Source organism: Siniperca chuatsi, linkage group LG5, assembly GCF_020085105.1.
Source record: "Siniperca chuatsi isolate FFG_IHB_CAS linkage group LG5, ASM2008510v1, whole genome shotgun sequence".
Classification (NCBI taxonomy): Eukaryota; Metazoa; Chordata; class Actinopteri; order Centrarchiformes; family Sinipercidae; genus Siniperca; species Siniperca chuatsi.
Window position 1 is genome coordinate 26624629 of NC_058046.1, and position 20220 is coordinate 26644848.

At 39.0% G+C, this 20220-nt stretch overlaps 2 protein-coding genes across 3 annotated transcripts; both read left to right on the forward strand.

Annotated features, from left to right (window-relative positions):
- The first annotated feature begins 606 nt into the window (after positions 1-606).
- erap1b (endoplasmic reticulum aminopeptidase 1b) lies at positions 607-12449 on the forward strand. The gene is made up of 19 exons (XM_044195296.1): positions 607-969; positions 1448-1969; positions 2439-2577; positions 2798-2932; positions 3169-3289; positions 4040-4194; positions 4488-4601; positions 4978-5109; positions 5278-5409; positions 6075-6158; positions 6504-6661; positions 6849-6928; positions 7065-7248; positions 7488-7644; positions 9134-9318; positions 9489-9650; positions 9819-9959; positions 10385-10466; positions 11023-12449. Exons 2-19 carry the CDS (start codon positions 1479-1481, stop codon positions 11191-11193), a joined length of 2823 nt encoding a protein of 940 aa, XP_044051231.1. The 5' UTR covers positions 607-969; positions 1448-1478; the 3' UTR covers positions 11194-12449.
- Positions 12450-13621: 1172 nt separating this feature from the next.
- On the forward strand, positions 13622-18844 carry si:dkey-283b1.6. 2 transcript variants are annotated; one of them, XM_044195380.1, is made up of 4 exons: positions 13622-13843; positions 14925-15018; positions 16456-16738; positions 16959-18844. In XM_044195380.1, the coding sequence occupies exons 2-4, from the start codon at positions 14990-14992 to the stop codon at positions 17076-17078; spliced, it is 432 nt and encodes a 143-aa protein (XP_044051315.1). In that variant the 5' UTR covers positions 13622-13843; positions 14925-14989; the 3' UTR covers positions 17079-18844. The 2 variants fall into 2 exon arrangements, with proteins under 2 accessions (XP_044051315.1, XP_044051316.1); XM_044195381.1 differs by having other exon boundaries at positions 13806-14324.
- The last annotated feature ends 1376 nt before the right edge of the window (positions 18845-20220 follow it).

A 20220-nucleotide genomic window follows, 5' to 3' on the forward strand; every position in this document is an offset into this window, starting at 1 on the left:
TGCAGAATATCAGTATTGTTAACAATGCTGACAATACAGAATGTGAATATTGTTAACACCATTTTTCCCAAACCTCAGTTTTGTTTTCCAGTACTGTACCCCATAAGTAGTATTTATAAAAATGCTGAAATTATAATATATTTCTCCTTTTCTCCCTTGTTCCCCATAGTTTTATTTTTAAGTATCATTAACTCAAATGATCAAATGATCTTAGACCATTATTCATAGGCACAGACAAGGAGGTCTTAGTCATTTTGCATACTTGCCTAAAAACGTTGAAACAGGACCATGTAAGTATTGTTATTTATGTTCTGACGGAATTGTATTGTATATGGAATATAGTTTTAATATATATCTAGTGTTTTGATCACATAAAGTTATTTTATATGTTTGTAATGTTATATTTAAGTCAATCAAGCTCAATTCAATTCATTCATTTAGTTCAGTAAAATGTAATTGGTATATGAGGTACGACTGGACTATCATCAGACAGAAAATGACATGAACCCAAAGGAAACAGTTAATCAAAGCAATGGCACACTCTAGTGGTGAAATATATCATTGCAGATCATAACAACACGGAACTTCCTGTTCACAGTGGATGTTTCCCTCTATGTCCTACTTTAATACATGATCACTCTCGCTTTGGTACGTTTTTATAGCCATGGAGTGATACAATTGCTTCTTATTTGATGGTCGTGAAAACGTTTCGCATGTCTTTCATATTTCCTGGACTGTCTGTATAAGCTGCAGACATGACAAGACGACCTGGAATGACAAATCATCTTATCTCAAATTTACAGTCATGTCACCACAGCTGCAAGTATTGGAGTTACACTGAATGACCTGAAGGGTATCTAACGCAGTGGACGTTTCCTCTGGTTTCTCCCAGCATGCAACTCCTCCTTCGTCTGTTTCACTTTCACTCTTGAATTATTTGTACTAAATCGGCGTGCAGAAGACGACACGGTAAGTTGATTATAGTACTCAGTTGACTGATGTTAAGAATGTAAGATAAAAAAGATATACCATTCTCAGTTTTGGTGAAATATGAGGGTTTTTTTCGATAGGGATTTGTGACCATAAATAAATGGAAATGTGTGGAATCGAAAGTGTTGCACTTCCAGCTCGTTCTAGAGTCAGTTTGTGCGTTGTCATTGTCTTATTTACTGTGTGTTTGCGTAGCAGTAGTTTGATTAACTATTCAACTATCACTGAGCATTTAGAAAAATGAGATACATGTTAAGAATGTGACACCTACGCCTAAGAAATGTGATGCTAAATGCTTTCTCAGTGGGCAATAAAGTCAGTCTTGAGTGTTCTGTAAGAACTGTCTGTGATCCCTGGTCCTTAGGAAATAAGATTTGTTATTTAAATAAAATGTAGAAAATGTACAAGCCAAAGTATTTCTGAACATAATCATGCATTTATGTTATTTGTATTACAGGTGAAAAGAACTTCCTGCTTTCATTGTCACCATGTTAGCGGCTCCTCTCCTGTTGCTGCTGTTCGTTCCCTTTCCTTCCTCATCAGGAGCACAGCTGCCAAATCAAGGCCAAGCCAAGGTCGTCCCCATAGCCACCAATGGCCAGCCATTCCCCTGGGAGCACATGAGACTTCCTAAAACCATCTCCCCCCTCCACTATGACCTGACCATCCACCCCAACCTGACCACCCTCGACTTTGTAGGCGTTGCTCGTATCCGGCTGGACGTGCACGAAGACACCAGCACCATCGTTCTCCATGCCAAGCAGATGCAGATATCCAATGTGCTGCTCCTTGCGCCTGAAGGTGTGAGGCCTCTCCGGGTGTTGGAGTATCCTCCTTTCCACCAGCTTGCGTTGTTGTCAGACTCGGTGCTGACCAAAGGTAGGAAGTATGAAGTTCAGCTGGAGTTTGCTGCCAACTTGTCTGACAGCTTTCACGGTTTCTACAAGAGCAGCTACCGCACCAGCAGTGGGGAGGTCCGGTAAGAGCACGAATAACTTATTTTTCTATGTTTCTTTCAAAGGAGCTGCATGTAGCATTTTAACATCACTGAATCAGTCCCACATTATTTTGAGATTTAATGTAAATGCAATAAATCAAGAGTGACAAGATTGTCTGCTTTTCTAACTGCTTTTCGTTGGATATTACGGGATACTGCTCATGTGATGATGTTGTTTGTCCAGACAAATATGCAACTGGAAGCACCAGAGTTGATGGGAAATGTAGTCTTAACTTTCACAGCACTACCAACAGTACCACAAGTATGAGACATGCTATGATTAATGTTGATGAAGGTCTCTTTTGTTTATGGTAATTATGCAACAAACTTAGATTTTATAGATTTTTGAAAATGCTACATATAGCAGCTTTAATTATCCTTTTAGTCTTCTTACATCATGTTATGTTAAACATAATATAACTTTTTGACTGTTATTTATTTACATATTTAGGGTTCTGGCATCCACGCAGTTTGAAGCCACCTTTGCTCGTGGAGCCTTCCCCTGTTTTGACGAGCCCGCCTTCAAAGCCAACTTCACCATACGTATGATACGAGAGCCACGCCACATAACCATATCCAACATGCCCAAGGTACACATGAATGCAGCAATATCAGTTTACTTTGTTTTAAGTACAAGTGCGGAATAATTATAAATAAGAACTGGTTGACAAAATTGAACTTTAATAATGAAGCGCACTACACAGAAAAGAAGCATTCTGATTTTTAAAAAGATACTAATTCACCCTACTCCAATTGTAATTGACCTGTTTCTTTTCTTCATTTCTATCACTACGCACCTGTGTTTCTCAGGTAAAAACAGTGGAGTTGCCAGGCGGTTTGCTTGAGGATCATTTTGACACCACTGTAAAAATGAGCACTTACCTGGTGGCCTACATTGTGTCTGACTTCCTGTCTGTGAGCAAGACCACCCAGCACGGTGTCAAGGTGAGGAGGACAACAGATGCTGGCCATGCCATCATTTAGTTCTCTCACTCAGAAACTGTGTATACAGAAATATTTGTACATTTTTAATTTAAAGTATTTTGGAGAGACATCCTCGTCAGTGTATACAGTACAGTATACATTTGAAAGTGTCACATAACAACATGCATCCATTGATAAAACGTAACATATTGCTGTAACATTAATACTGAGGAGTTCTTTACTTTGATTACCATCAGATTTCAGTCTACGCTGTACCTGAGAGGATCGACCAGACAGCCTTTGCGCTGGATGCTGCTGTCAAGCTGTTGGACTTCTACGATGACTATTTTGATATTCCTTACCCGCTTCCCAAACAGGGTCAGTGGAAATACATGTTATTACCATGTTTTAAGACGTAGCCACTTGAGTAGCAGTAGCTGCAGTATTTATTTTGCAAAATTAAGTTTTCTGTTTTGACTTGACAAAGAACTGACTAAGCTAGTGAGAGTTTAATGATTTAATGTACTTTTTTTTTTTCTACTTAAGAAAAGACATGTTAATGCCATATGCCAGAAATGCCATAGGGCAGAATTAGCATTAATGACCTCTGACCCTGTTAACCGTTGAAAACAGTGTGTCAAAGTCACAGGTCTGTGTCTGTTTGTGATCTCTCATTCGTCTGTGGAAATTGTGTGGTTTGGATGGCAAATGTCTGTCCTTTGTGCAGACATCCAGGATCACATCTTATCTCATGTCTTACTGCTTGGAGTGAGGTCACTTTGACCGACCAGCATATACTACATATGTACATTTAAAGTTAGGCATTTAACAGTGCAAGTGCTCTGTGCCCTGAATAGATAAAACATTTGTCTACTCTTGAATGAACGGCTGTAGGAAAGTACACATATTTAAAAAAAAAAAAAAAAAAGAAATAAAGAGAGGGGGGCTCAGTTGAAGTTTTGTTAAACACATTAAAACGGCAATACGTACAGACAATAATTAACATCTAAAAAATGATTTGTGTTAGTACATATTTCAAAGGAGAATTGAAGAGACTAGTTTGACCAGCAGGTGACGTGAATGTACCATATTTAGTTGTATTTATGTGCTTGCTGTTGTTCCCTGCAGACCTGGCTGCTATCCCTGACTTCCAGTCAGGTGCGATGGAGAACTGGGGGCTGACCACTTATCGGGAGGCGGGCCTCCTCTTCGACCCTGTCAAGTCCTCAGCTTCAGACAAACTGGGTATCACCAAGGTCATCGCCCATGAGCTCGCACACCAGGTAGCTGGCCTACATCTGTTTTGGAAACTAAAAATAACTAGTTGGTGTCAAAGTTCATCATTCTGTACAAGAAAACTTGCTTCACTTTTATGGGTCGAGGATTGAAGTTGGAAGCCGCAGTCTCATGCTACAAGCTGTACAGTACCGTAGTACACTACAGTACAGTAGTTACAGATCTGTTACATCCAGAGTCTTTAGTGCAGGTTAACAGGACTAAATGTGAAGATGCATTTGTATGTTAAACACTGTTCTTGCAAATGAAGCTGTTCTTACATGTTCTCCTGCCTGTCCAGTGGTTTGGGAACCTGGTGACAATGGAGTGGTGGAATGACCTGTGGCTCAATGAGGGTTTCGCCAAGTTCATGGAGTTTGTTTCTCTCGACATCACCTACCCAGAGCTGCACGTGGTGAGAGCTGAGCACAGGGAACTGACTTGTATCTTAGTTAGAACGTGTGAACGAGCGGTCAGAGCATACAGATCAGCCTGATCCTCTAGTCTGCCATATAGTACAGTGCATCTTTTTCTTATTCATACTCTCTCTCGATTTCTGTGTCTCCAAGTTAAATTCAGAAATTGTTTACTGTCATAACAAAAAAGATATGAATGGTACTGTGTAGTACAAAAGTATAATACTGTACATTAGCTGAATAACTCTTATGCCATCAGCTTTTTGTTAGATATGACTACAAAGAGTCATAAAAACAACCTCAAACTACAGTATTTGTGGATTATTTCGACATTGCGATGAGTGTGTTACTGTAAACACACTTTCTTTCTCCCAGGATGACTTCTTCTTGGGGAAATGTTTCGAGGCCATGGAGGTAGACTCCCTCAGCTCCTCCCATCCAGTCTCCACCCACGTGGAAAACCCCACGCAGATCCAGGAGATGTTCGACGATGTATCATATGACAAGGTCAGCCTCATTCTGTCCAACCATTTGGTGTTGATGCACTTGGATATTGGAACTGTTCAGTTTTCTGGGAAAAAGTAGACTCATGAAAAGGTGTGCAATAATCACACAACAGAAAGTATTTAGATGGTTCATTTTCAGCATGCCTGTGTTTTGTTTTTATTGTTTTAGGGAGCATGTATTCTGAATATGCTGCGGGACTTCCTGACTCCTGAGGCCTTTGAGATTGGGATCATCCGATACCTCAAGCGCTATAGCTACCAAAACACTGTCAACAGCCACCTGTGGGAGAGCCTGACTAATGTGAGTGATGTGTGTGTGTGTGTGTGTGTGTGTGTGTGTGTGTGTGTGTGTGTGTGTGTGTGTGTGTGTGTGTGTGTGTGTGTGAGTATTCCTAAGTGGTTGAGGGATACACTGCAATGTTTGGTGTCACAGTTACATTAGAGCTTAAAATAAGTCATTCACTGTTAAACTGGTAAAGCCCAGAGTATACACAGTGCTTGTTTTGTCGACTGTCACGATGCTTAAATTTTAATACCAATCCATTTTAGTGAGGTGGTCACTTGGAGGTTAGAAAATCATGCTGAAAATTTGGGATTTGAAAACCAAAATCAGTCAGCTTTAATAAATAAGACATGTAACTAATGCTTTTGGCCAGGATACTTCTGCATGATGGTTAACATCTGGTCAAACTGACCAGTTTTCAGAATGTGCCTGTTGATGGGGTGACCCTGTCTCAGTAGTTAATATGGCGTGTCCCAGTTATCTATTATAAGATTTAAAACATTCCCATTTTCAGTTTGCGAATCTTTTTTGGAGGACACCCTCCCTAACCCTTAAGTATCAATAGAACAGTTGTAAATACATCATTTGGGACCTGGTGTGTTTAAGATTGTTTGCTAAATGTGTCTGCCAGTGTTAGCACTGTTTATGATTCTCTGCTAACGTTTTATGCGCCTCCCAACCAGATCTGCAACTCAGATGATCTGGACGAAGGCCGAATGAAACACAAACAATTCTGCACCAAGCGCGACCTCCAGTCTGGAGCCTCTGTAAGTCTTCATGCTTTGTAGCAAGAAGGTTCAACAAAGCACTCTGGCTGAGCAAACTCCAGTAATTACAATTACATTAAGCTCAGAAAGCATGATTAAATTAATTAAATTATTAATTAGTGGAATTTCATGTATGTAAATCTTTTATGGTTCACAGCAGAAATCTCAGTTTCTTTTTTTGCTATTTTACATACATGATACTTTGCTACTTAATATACAAATTCAGTATTTCTCTATTTCCCAAATGTTTCTATACTCTCATGTCCATGGCACAATGCTACAAATCTGTCACTGTTTATGATGTTAAATCATTACTAAATGTGTGATGTGTGTGTGCATACGCAGAAATGGTACTCTGGTGATGAGCTTGATGTCAGGGCCATCATGGACACCTGGACGCTGCAGGAGGGCTTCCCCCTGGTCACTGTGGAGGTCAGAGGTCGTGAGGTCAGGCTCAGTCAGGAGCGGTACCTGAAGACAGACGACCCCTCCCTCACTGAAGGGTAAAATGTCAGATTAAGAGTGTTATGGCAGATAATGAGTGTACAGTATCAGTCATTGATCCCTCTAACTGCATTTGAAGTATATTTTAAAGCCACGGTGTCATTCTTTATACTACTACCAATTTTAAGTTTATCATCTTAAATAGTTTGATCATTTATATTTTCATAATTTAATTTTTTTTATTAGATTCCTGTGGCAGATCCCGCTGACCTACATGACCAGCGCCTCCAACACCATCCACCGTTTCCTGCTTAAGACCAAGACTGGTAAGTGTGTTGCTCAGTGTGATGAGGCTGATTTTTTTTTGATTGCTATATTTATATCCTTTATCCACATACATAACATTTTTATTCTACAAGTCCTCTTCACTTCAAAGCTTGTCTTTACTTCTCCTCCATGCAGATGTCCTGTACCTGCCGGAGGAGGTGGACTGGGTGAAGTTCAATGTGGACATGAACGGCTACTACATGGTCCACTACGCAGGCGAGGGGTGGAACTCCATTATCAAACTGCTGCAACACAACCACACAGCTCTGACCAGCAACGACCGCGCCAGCCTCATCCACAATGTCTTCCAGCTGGTCAGGTCTGTTTAAAAATCAGATAATAACAGTTGTACCTGCTCTTTGTCCTGCACCACACAATAACTAGTTTTAGTGAAGGAATCTGATTGGCTCTAAGTAAAATGTTAATCACGCTGACAAATCCCATAAAGAACATTTGGCCAACTTTGTGGTAAAAAAGTGGTAAAAATTTAAGATATGAACCTAAAATGGACAAAACTGCTGCATGGTGTTGATTTGAAGCCTGTCGTGTGTGTTGCAGTATAGGGAAGGTGAGGCTGGATACAGCTCTGGATCTGTCTCTGTACCTGTCCAGAGAGACTGAGATCATGGCCGTGACTCAGGGCTTTGGAGAGCTCGTACCTCTCTACAAACTGATGGAGAAGAGAGACATGGCTGTTCTGGAGAACCAGATGAAGGTTAGTGAAGGCAGCATTCATGGCACATCACAAAACGGACAGTATTCCGTGTATGTCAATAAAATGCGAAATGCAATGCAAAATCTCGCATAGCGGTCTGTCTTAAGGTTGAAACAGTTTGAACTCTAAATGGGGGTTCATGTTGTCACACTGCTTTAAAAGGTTTTGGGACTCTAAAGCTTGTCTATGAATATGATAAATCCAAAATGTCGATTTAAACACCCCCTTAGAGTAGAGCAAGGTAGTTAATGGGCTCAGATTGCACTAGTCTACAGTTTAGAGAAGTAAGTCTTGCACTCAGAAAAACCTAGGCAATGAAATTAAGAGAGAAATGCGTTCTTAAAGCTCGTAAATATGAAATGTTCTTGTAAACAAACAAAAGTTATGTTTACAGTATTACTCACCAGAACTTATTGTGTGTATGCTTGAGGTCTAAAAAAACTTGTTGAATGCATTTCCTTGCTCAAAACATTTGCAAAGCCGATTTATTTGAGGTATTTTAAATCCAGCATCGTTTGCATCCATGTTAACTGGCTTGCTGTCATCTTCATCCCTGCCCTTGCTGGCGCATTGCTGCGTTTCTTGGCCCATTACCGCCACCTGTGGCATAGTGTGAAACCATTGGGAGGAATGTGTATCATGTCACCCGCGTGTGTGCACGAGAAAAACTAAACAGGGACCCACTCATGTAAAACCTGCTCCATAGTAATATGAGAGGTCAAACTCTCCACAAGGAAGTACTGAAAGAGCCTGAAAAACAATGGACTGTGCACATGTTGTATAAGCAAAGAGCTCCTTTTAAGTTCTGGCAGTTCAAACAAAGCAAAATTCCCCTCAGGCATAGAACCTGAATATGTTCAGTAACATACAATTGAAACTTTATCCTTTTTTATAATCAAAATGAATGGTTATTTTCAGTTTATCACTAATTTTGTTATTTTAGTTATTTTCTTTTGTAAATGATTATAGTTTACACATTAATAAAAAAAAAAGGTTTTAAGTATAGATGTAGGGCTGAAACTGACAATTATTTTCAACATGTCTTTGATTGATTAATTGACTATTTTGTCAGTAAAAAAAACAGTCAAAAAACACGAATATATATATATATATATATATATATATATCTATATATATATCTATATATATATATAGATATATATATCTATATATATAGATATATATACATGAAGTCATTTTTTTGTTCATAAATGTCCTAATGGAATAATCAATATTAAAAATTGTAATTTCTTAATTATCTGTCTTTCTAAAAGATTAATTGACAACACACCAGTGAGTCAATTGTTTACTTACATCCAACCATCAAATAATATCGATTTATAGTGTCGTGAAACTTTTACTTATAAATTACTAAAACTAAAACATTAGTAAAACAGTTAATCAATTGTCAAAATTTGAACATACATGTTCAGTATGTCTAACTGACAACCCCTGTCAGATTCATACACTGACTGCATGTGTTTCTCAGGGCTACATTGTGGATCTGTTCCGGGGTCTGATTGATCGGCAGGAGTGGACTGACTCTGGATCAGTGTCTGAGCGAGTGCTGAGGAGTTACCTGCTGCTGTTCGCCTGCGTCAGGAACTACGCTCCCTGTTTGACCAAAGCCACCCAGCTCTTTAACAAGTGGAAGGACTCCGATGGCAACATGAGGTCAGGGGTCGTAGTCCTAAATAGCACGACAACAGTTTCCTTTATGAGTCTTCCTCACAAAACCTGTCTGTAGTCAGAGCTGCACTTTTTCAATATTGATAAGCACTTATATGTCGAGATGAAAAGTTTTCAGATAGTTGTTACTGAACTTTGAACTCTTTGTTTTTCAGCCTGCCTGTTGACATCACCATGGCAGTGTTTGTGATTGGAGCTCGAACACCAGAGGGGTGGGACTTCCTGTTTGAGAAGTACCGCCATTCATTGCAATTGTCTGCAAAGAGCCGCATGAAGACTGCAATGGCTGTCAGCCCACTGCAGGACAAGCTCAAGTGGTGGGTACATTATATAGCACTTCTGCAAGCATGTTTCCCATTCTTTTTATACTCTCCGACTCTCTCCCCCTAATTTCTCAATTTCCTTTTCTTTCTGCCCTTTCATTATCCTCTTTCCTCTTGTTTTCCGCTCTATTTTTCTCCTTTTACCCTTATTGCTGTCTGCAGGATGATGGAGCAGAGCCTCCACGGCGAGGTGATGAAGACTCAGGACCTCCCAGATGTGGTCGTCTCTGTCAGCAAGAACCCCCGTGGCTACAAACTGGCCTGGGACTTCCTCCGAGCCAACTGGCACACCCTGATTAAGAAGTCAGTCAGCCCCATCATGCATATACTATACATTCCTCTCTAATTTTAAAGTTTAGCAACTATATGTATGCCAAAAATGCTTCATGTTAGTAAAATATTTGTTAAATCAAGCTTCACTGCAGTTTAAAATAACTCAGTGTCAAAAAAGTCATGTAGATATTTAAATCGCATGCATCTAAATTTCAGTATTTTTGCTGACAGTTGAGGGTTTTGCTAGGCTGTCATGTTATAAGAAAGACCCAAATGGGATTCCCTCAAGATTTAAAAGGAGTCAGTAACAGCTTTTTTTGAAAAACCCCATATGTTAGCTTTTGTTAGTAGCTTAAATATGTAGAGCCTTAGAATGCTTGTTTTTCCAACAAAATGTTAGGAGAGTTGTGTATTCAGAATTTTTAATTGTGTCTCTGTTTACTTCGATGCCACAGGTTTGACTTGGGCTCTCACTCCATATCATACATGGTGACTGGGGTGACCAACCAGTATTCTACCAGGGAGATGATAGATGAGGTAAGCAAGGCTGTGTGTCCATTATGGACCACACTTTTGGTCTTCCATTACTTATGTCTGTCTGTAGAAAGTGTGTGCTGATGCCCCAAGATTTTATCTAAAAAAAAAAAAAAAAAAATCTCATTAATTATCTATGTAAATAAGTGTAAATCCACTCATGGGTCTATGTCCCACATGTTTTCTTTGTCTCCTGTCTTTTCTTTTTTTGCTGTAATTTTGTTGCTAATTTAAATGAAAAGCTCAAAAACAAAACTCTTAAGAAACACTGATTCAAATGTGAAAAATGATTAGTAGCCATGAACAGCAGTAAATTGATCTGTTGAGCACTGGTTGCAAAATAAAACAACATTGTGACTACTTTTAACAACAAGAGGGCATTCTAAGTAGCTGAATACAGTATGTTCATCTGAATTTGTCACTTAGTAATTATAGATGTAGTCTGACTGCACAAAATTAACTTTGCTGCTCTAGGTTAGCTTGTTTATTACATGAATTGGTGGAAGTCAGGTTAAATATTGGATATGTTTTTAAGTCTACCTACCCTGTATGTGCTCAGGTACGAAACTTCTTTGGCTCCCTGACCGAGGAGACAGGCTCAGAGATGAGATGTATCCGGCAGACCTATGAGACCATTGAGGATAACATCCGTTGGATGGACACCAACCTTCCCCTGCTGCAGGCCTGGCTGAACAAACACAGCCACAAAGCCGTGCATGAAGATTTGTAGCTCCAGGGGAAACAAAAAAGCCTAGATTGGACAATTATGTCGCTAAAAGCAGAAACTACGAGAGGCGTGGATGCGACTCACAAGACTTGGAGCATCTCTTGGAGTCAGACATGAATCGCAAATTTAATGACTTTTTAATTGAAGACAAAATTCAGTGACTCCTGACTTAGCCTCGCTAAATGTAAAGACTAAAAAAACAAAACATAACCAACAATCAAAAACATTTGGATCCTGCGTCATCTCAAAATCTTAATTACCCCAAACCTGACTGACCTGAATTGGCACTTATGCACCAACACTTAGGACTTACTTGTGACTTGCAAAACAATGACTTTCTGCCACCTCTGTAAACTACAGCCTAAGTGCTGTTCATTGGAGGTGTTTCACAGGTTCAAAGAGATAGTAAGTAAAGAAAGAGAAGTAATTGTAGATTTCCCCCCATAAGGTTTGAGGAGGTAACATCAATTCCTCATTGTTGTGTTTCAAAGCAATCTGCAATATTCATGACACCGAAACATTTGTGCTCAGAACTGTCAGTGTGTGTTTGTATATATATGTTTGTTTTGGGTGAAGTGGGTTGTGTGAGTTTTCACCAGCAATTTTCAAGATGTTCGAAGATGAGTGCAGTGTTTCCTGTGTGAAGTAAGTAAGTGAATATTTAATTTTTCTCAGATATTTAGGTACCAGACCACTCCTCACCTAACATGAAAAGCAAAAAAAAAAAAAAAAAAAGATTGGACAGTCCCTCTAGAGAAAGAAGGCTTACTGCCTCCAGCCTTCATAAAAATACTGCAAAATGTTGGAATATCTGAAACGGCTACACCTGAATGAATTCTGAAACAATTGTTTGTAACAAAAGTTACCCTAATGCACTAGTTAGATTTTTGCATGGGGTAAGGGTTGTTGAACCATAACTGATTTACAACTCAACATCACACTGCTGTAAGATCAGAGCACATACAGTTTTTGTTTGTTTGAGTTTCCAATATTGGGAACATAAATATAAATTCTGACACCACTGGTCCTTCTTGGTAGCATTTTTAACTTTATTGAAATTCTCATATAGATGTCAAAAGAAAGTGCACTAAAAGTAATGTGTTGTCACCAAAAAGTCTTTGGTTTATTCAACACAGTATTTTATGCTACTGTAAAATCCCTGTTTTGTGGGATAGGATTCATAGCAATTCTGTTATTGTGTAAAGAGAATATGTGTTGGTTGAATTAAATATTGGACCAATAAAGTTAATTTGACTTATTTCCATTTGTATTTCTATTATTGTTATTATAGTAATATTGGTAATTCTTGCATGTTAAGCCCTGGTAATTATATGGATATAACCTTTGTACCGTTTCATTCCGCTGATCAGTAGGTGAAACACTTTGCCAGTAGTAAAGATAAAATTTCCAGGTTTGTGGTGTTTATAGTCATTTCACCTGTGTTTCTATTCAGTCACACAAACACAAGAAGGAGGAGTATTTGTCTTTAAAGGGAAACTCCATTAAGATCACTTTACTTGTCAGGGGAGTACTATTCTGCCAATGACAACAGTTGCATAATATACTCTTGTGCTCTGAAGGACATTTGTCAAGTGTATGAAAATAACCTCTGATGATGTCATAGTGATGTCATCAGGGGTTATCTCGGCTTGGATTTGAAGACTACAAGTTTTTAACAGAAAGCCTGCTTGACAAACAGGGATGGTGTGTGGAGTTTGTAAGACAGGCTTTAACTTGCATTATGGTAAATGTAAGATGCAGGGGTTTTGGAGCTTGACCCATACTGGGGACTACAACTCAGGATATCTAAATTCTGACAGTTTCTCTGTCTCAGTCTTTTGCAAGTGTCCCAACTTTAAACCTGATCCAGGCGCCATTAGCCTGTTTCAAAATGGTAGAGCGCCTGTGAAAAACAATGAATGAAATTATAGAAGAAACGCTTTAATTTAGTCAAAGAAAATCCCATGAATCCATGCTTTAACCCAGATTAAGCTAACTGTGTCAAAGTGGCATGAGCACTCAACCAATCACACGCATACATGGCTTTACAAGTGTTTTAGCAGCCGTCTGAACTGTTGCTTTGACTCCGGAGCACCAATACTCTATGCTCATGGAGGAGCCTCAAGATAAAGGTGCTCTTGAATTCGGAAACAGGCTTGTAGCCTTTTTTTCTCTCTCCTGCAGGTTTTAATCTTTCTGGTTAATCTCTATGTAAAAATTTATTTTACTGCTCTTCTTCTGCTGCTCTTGTTTCTAAGGCAATTTACCTCTCAGCTGAGGCTTTGTGGAGAAAGGTAGCTGTTATTTTAAATCTTCTAATGCTGCCATAAATTCTTCTGATGGACCTTTAACACAAACTAATAAAACACACCACCCAACTAATAAAACACACGCATACATTCATATATGTGAGCATATATTCATACACATAACACCTGTGTATGAGCTTAGCACAAGCTTAAACACACCGTTGATATAACAAATAATACTTCAATTTCTGAAGGTGTTTCAGGGACTCATATACATGCTGGGCTTTGCACTCACTGCCAGGCACCACCCCCTCATCAGCACACCCACAATAGAAACTGCACTCTGCTCCAGTGAGTTTACTCTCCCAGTAAAACACCTGAGGAGAGCCGTCTCTGGACTGGAGGTAAGAGCCTGAAGTTTGTCTGTCTTCTTCTGCTTCCTGTTAATGAAACTTACTACTCGATTACTAAAAACTGATCAAATTTAATCTCATTATGACGTATCTCAAATGAAACATATTAGGAGCTGTTTATTTGTTTAGTCAGTATTTACAGACCTGGCCCCTCTTCCAATATGCTCACTGAACATGTGTTGTGAATTTTGACCTCACCCGCCTCTCGTGATTTATGTGGTCTGTTATGTCAGAATAAAAATAGGGGAAATGTTAGTTTTAGTTAGTTTCGGGTTTTAATCTGAGGCTGTTGATATGAATGACATGAGCAGTGAATCAAAGCAATAATCTATCTGTTGACTAATATCATGTGACGGAACTATATGACCCTGATTGCCTACCTTATCAGTTTAATTGTGCTGTCCTGTGAAAACAATGCATCTCCAAAACATCTACTTTTCGTGAACAGCCCTCTTCTCAGCTTTGTGGCAAGGTAATCCAATGGGTTTTTAAATGGTCTACATAGCTTAAGAGTTATGAGATGAAGAGTTTTATGCTAAATTCAATTTAGACCACATCTTATGCTGTGTCAGGCTTTGATATCGATGCCTCTGACCTCCTTATACACTATTACCTCAATATTCCTGTTGATCGCCTAATAGGTTTCCACAGTGTTCCATAGTGGAGCAAATGTAATCATCATATCTTTGCGTAATAACCCCAACCAGGTAGATTGAATGACAGTAAACCTTATGAGGTTACTGCAGGATAAACTGTTTTCCTGTAACAGATGTGCTTCCGTAACTATATTATCTGTCCGCCTACAAGTAGAGACAGGCAATAAAATATTCTTGGATCATGGTGTCTTGGACAAAACATTTATGGGTCTTAAGTTCAAAGTATACTTTCCTGTTGATCCAGAAAGAGGGCATCAACTTGGGCCTACCATAAAGTAGTGTACAAGACAAGCATGTTTAAAGTCTATAAAGTTAAGCAGCTATAGAGGATAAAAGGACAGAGGATTTTTTAGACAAATAAAACATTTAATTGATGGCAAAATCAATATGCAATGTTTTGCCTGTTTCCCCTTCAGGTTTGTGGTTTCTGACTCCACTTCCATTTTTGGTCCATCAAGAGTTCATCCACACAGCTCTAAGGATGTCATCTCACTACATTCCCATTCTAGAGTAAGACACATTTCTTTTCATCTACAAGTTTCTTGGGTAATTAAGTCAACCATTTTTTGTTTTGTTGACACTGGCTTTACTTCCTCATTGAGTGGTCCCACAGACCCGACAGCTGCATGTACTGCGTAAGATTGATAATAATTGAAAAATCTGACCTTGTTAAAACTGAACAGTATGAAAGTGTAAACCCTGCCCTTTACCACAAACTGAGCTTTCACTATTGATGAAAGTGACGAAATATGGAAATGACCACAAATAATTGTATTTACATTAAGTAAGGACATATTTCATGTTTTATATGTTATATTGGCTATGCATTACAAATATAGTATTCTTTTTCTTTGACAAAAAGTCACTCACAGAGAAAGAAATGTATAGTTTATTATCCTACATAGTGATGTAGCTGGGTCAGTTAAACCCTAGAGAGGTCTAAGTCTGTGTCATACCTCTTATGAATAAACTATAGTAAAATTCCAATAACAGAAATTCAAATAAACTTATTCGGAATTTGGGAGGGGTTGCGATGTGCAAAAAGAACTGTCAACACCAATCACAGCTGGGGTCTCTGAGATCCCAAACAGAAGTAATGTGTTGTTTTCTGTAGTGGAACCCTGAAACATGTCATCAGTTCAAAATTATTTTTATAAGCACTTCTCATAAAACCAATAAAATAGCATCAGTATAATAATATGTTATATAATAAAATGATAAAACTAGTACAGTCTGTTTTTTAGCTCTTAAGAGGACCCGGGATCTCCAGGACCCTAAACACAACATTTAAAATCATTATAACTTAAAAGGCATAACTATTTCATCATCAATAATGTCTTTTTAAATACAAATGGATTTGGACAGAGTAAGGCCATATATACTGTATATACAGTATACTGTATGTATGTGTGTGTGTTTCTTGTTCTTATATCCCGGTGGGGACTTTAACCTGAATGCACACCAACCCATGGGGACTTGTGTCAGAGTGGGAGTGGAGACAGCTTTCTGAGGGTTTAGACTTGGTTTTAGGGTTCAGGTTGCAATCAGGTTAGGGTTAGGGTCAGGGTTAAGGTTAGGCATTTAGATGTGATGGTTAAGGTTAGGGTAAGGGGCTAAGGAAAGCATTATGTCAATGACTGTCCCCCACAGGGATAGTGAAACAAATGTGTGTGTGTATGTGTGTGTGTGTGAATTTGCTCTGGTGTTTGAAGAAAGTTTTTCTTCTTAATTTTTGCCTACCTCCACTTCCCTCTCCCTCCCTTTCTTTCCTTTCACTCCTCCACCTTCCCATTGACACTTCCTTCATTGCCTCTTCTCTTTCCTATCATCCTCATCTATCTCTCACCTTCAAACCATTTCCCACACTCTCTCTGTCTTCCTCTGTTTTGCACCCATCTCAATCTTTCTCATCCTCCTCTCACCCATCTCCTCCTCTTCCTCTTCAAGGATCTTCCTGGGCATCCTGGGCTTCGGCCTCTCCATCATGTTCTGCACGACCTTCTGCAGGGCGTGCAGTCGCTTAAGGGAGGAGCATATAGAGAGGGAGGCGTGGAGACGCAGTGAGCAGGACGGGTGCCCTCGTTCGATATATTTCATCCCCTACCCTAGAAGAATGTCACAGCAGGACAGTGAAGACCACCACAGGGTGTCTCAACACAGCCAGGAGCTCCACACACCACCACAATACAGTACTGCTGTCTACTGTGGGCCCCCACCTTCCTATAATGAGGTGATTCTGGAACAAAACCACTCAATGACAGATCAAAACTGAAAACTTTACTAGCCAGACCAGGATGCATCAGATTGTGTCCCATTTTGATTTTGCCTTCAGCACTTCCTGTCCCCAAAACCCTGAATTCAATGCAAAAATAATTCACATAACATCTACTTCAATGTGTATTTCCTGGTATTTAATTTTTTTACTTTGTGTTTCTTCCTGTGTATTTCAGCTGGGATTCAAGCCTGAGGATCTTCCCCCTGCTTATACAGAATATAACACTCCTGTGTATCCCATCACACCTCCACCTCTCACAGACATGGTTCAACCACAAACACAGTCACAACCATAACCCAGGACCATCACACTGTGCCTGTGTTGAGGTTATGGACAGTCTTGATTATTGAACTGCCTCATGGACTTGAGTGATATAATGTTTTTATGTTTTAAAGCTTCTTCTTATTTTGTTATTGTTTTTTTGTTCATTGTGGTAATGAATGTGATGATGGCACAGACAGGATGAAAGCTGCAGAGATGACATGAGGTTTAAAGCTACAACGCCATGAGTATACAGCACATTGTCCGAGCCACTAAAACACTTAAGACCCAAAATACATTTTATACCCATATGATGATTGTTGAAATGGGATCTGTGCACATAATTTCCCCACTTGCTGTTCTCCAACAAACAGATTATGCTTTTGGTCCTGTTTGTTTGCATGTTTTTTCATTAGCAGGATATCTCAAAAAACACTTTATAGGTATTAATGAAATTAGTGTAAATTCAGGTGGCAATGTGTATCTAATTGTGCCATCATGTGGCCATTTATGAAGCACTTTGTTTTGGGTCATGTCTACTGAATCATGAGGACTGGGTGCCATTTTCCCCCTTGGTCTCTCCGTTTTCCAACATTAATGAGTGCCAGCACAGATTTTCCATTAAATGTTTTCTTGCCACTTCTACCAATTTATCCTATCTTCACAAAATCTGGTACGTTATAAATTTGGGTGAGCCGCATATGTAGTACAATTTTCCTGGTTGCCAGAGTCTTGTAGTTGTGGCCTATTTGACATAAATTGGTATAACTCTTGAACACATTGTGAAGTTTCAACCAAATTTATATTGCACATATGAATTCTGTGCAGTTGATAGTATTTTGCAGATAGGTGGCACAACAACATGATGAACTGAAATGACCTTAACTCAATGTTCATGAGTCGCTTGATTTCATGGCGCAATTTATCCCTTTTTTGAACCCAAATATCCATAGACAGGATTTTGATTTTTTTCTTTCAGGAAAATTACAAGTTGAGAAGATTGTTCAGCCTTAGATAGGTATTGTTTAAATAGTGTATAATATATAATATAACAGATAATACTGAACTGAGTAGCAGGCTTGAGACAAAAGCAGAGACACACAGGGTGTGTGAAAAGCATGTGTTTTTACATGTCGCATACATGTGTTTTCAGGGACTGAATGATGTATTCATGTTGCATTCAAATAGTAGGAACAACTTTCAGAAAAACTTGTTGGTCCAAAGCAACAACTTGTTCTCAGGTAATCAAACTTGACTGAAGTTTTCTGTAGATTTTAATACGATTATATTGTGTCATTGCATGTTAAGAGACATGACCTGAAATTGGATCATATTTTTTTTTCCTTTCTCTGTTGTTGTCTTTCTTATTTTCTTTTTAGTGACACTAGACAAACCTACTGCTTTATACCGCGGCCCCAAAGTATTTACCTGCTCAGAGGAGTGTAAACCAAGACAGCTGCTTTTTGTGAGATTAATGGAGACTTTGATTTAAGTCTTTAATTAAACAATGACGATACTATAAATGAAATGTGTAAATGTGCAAATAGCACATAAGAAGTGTTCGAATCTCAGGACATATAGTAGCTGGTCTACTAACAGATCTCTGACTAGAATGACAAAACATACGTGTCACTGTATGTCTGTAATATCACCCAAAGTAGATTTGCTTTTGAGAAAAATAAAATTAGAAATACAGATAAAATATGTCTATATATTTAATTTTATGCCATATTTCTATGTCAATGTAAGATGTTCATCATATGTTTTTCAACAAACAATAAATACAGCACTGTAACTGAACTTTCTGTTGTATGTTAACATTTAGGCACATTTTTGCTCATTGTGCATGAGAGATACATTGGTCCTTGTTTAATTTGCAGAATAATGGTGTTCTTGGTTATTATTTGATTTTATGTGCCATCCATCCATCCTTCCAGCCATCCAGCCATCCATCCATTAACATTCGGCGAGAGGCGGGGTACACCCTGGATAGGTCGCCAGTCATGTGCCATCCAGTCTGACTTTTCAAAATTTTCCACTCGTGCACCAAAAGTATTTCCTACGCACATGTTAGCCAGGCACTTCTTCAAGGAACAACCTTTACTCTACTTTACTTAAGTCAACGTTCATCCTAACTTCTATGTACATGTTTTGTCTTCGTTATGCACTCACAATTAAGCTTTTCCCACTTTTTTAACTGCTTAAAGTTACAAGAAAGGCCTTCTAAATAGTGGGTGGAGAGTCATAAATCAGAGATATACTAGACTGTGCCGGTGGAATGCAAACACAGACCAGATTGAATGAAACAAACTCACTGCGGGAGTAGAAGGGTTTACAGTTTACAAGTAAATATTCCAGATCAGGAGAACAGTGCTGTTGAATCACGGTATCGATCCACACAGCCACGTCTCCGTGAAGCATGGTCCAACATGTGTCCCAGACATTCACACATGATCTGTTATCCTATATATGTCAAGAGGGCTTGAACATGTTGTTTCTCTCTGTTTTAAGGCAATGGGATGTGGTGTCGTCTGCCAGCCTCTATAAGGGGAAATCCTCTCCTCTCATGCATATCTCTACTGCGCTATGCTATCACTTATGTGTGTCTATGTGGATGTGTGCATTAGTTTAAATCCCAGAATATCTTTCTTCCTGTACACGTTTTAGAGCCAGAGTCTAATTTTATGACAACAGCTGTTCCTGATTCATGACACCAAAGTCTGTGAGAGAGTTAAGCACTGTGGGTCTCAACACCCCTAAGCATGTTATTTAGAGGAGTGTTGTCTGCAAGTCATTCAGAATACAACACAAAAAACATGAGTCCAGGGGAGACCATGTGAGGTTCTTGGAAGCTTTCACAGCAGAAACCAATAACCCATAAATGGAACACACACACACACACGCACACACACAGACACACACACACACACACACACACAAACACAAAGGATTTTGTTTGTGGGGAGGAAAGGAGGCTGGTAGAATAGCCAAGAATGTAGAAAGTGTGTATTGTTTCATAGTGCAAATTAAACACTAGAGGGCAGTGTGTAAACATGCTCATGCCCAGTGTATATTTTTATTTATATTATTTCAGGCAGTTCTTGCAAATCTTCAGCACAACCACACTGCAGCTGGTGGGTACGTGCCTTTCCCAAGAGCAGATTCACAGTAGATTT

Bases quoted from the DNA above. Each gene is read 5' to 3' on its own strand.
- si:dkey-283b1.6 (XM_044195380.1), top strand. From the start codon at position 14,990: ATGTCATCTCACTACATTCCCATTCTAGA. The intron at 15,019-16,455 runs GTAAGACACATT...TTCCTCTTCAAG, and splicing joins CACTACATTCCCATTCTAGA to GATCTTCCTGGGCATCCTGG. The intron at 16,739-16,958 runs GTGATTCTGGAA...TGTGTATTTCAG, and splicing joins CCCCACCTTCCTATAATGAG to CTGGGATTCAAGCCTGAGGA.
- erap1b (XM_044195296.1), top strand. From the start codon at position 1,479: ATGTTAGCGGCTCCTCTCCTGTTGCTGCTGTTCGTTCCCTTTCCTTCC. The intron at 4,602-4,977 runs GTGAGAGCTGAG...TCTTTCTCCCAG, and splicing joins CCTACCCAGAGCTGCACGTG to GATGACTTCTTCTTGGGGAA. The intron at 5,410-6,074 runs GTGAGTGATGTG...CCTCCCAACCAG, and splicing joins TGTGGGAGAGCCTGACTAAT to ATCTGCAACTCAGATGATCT.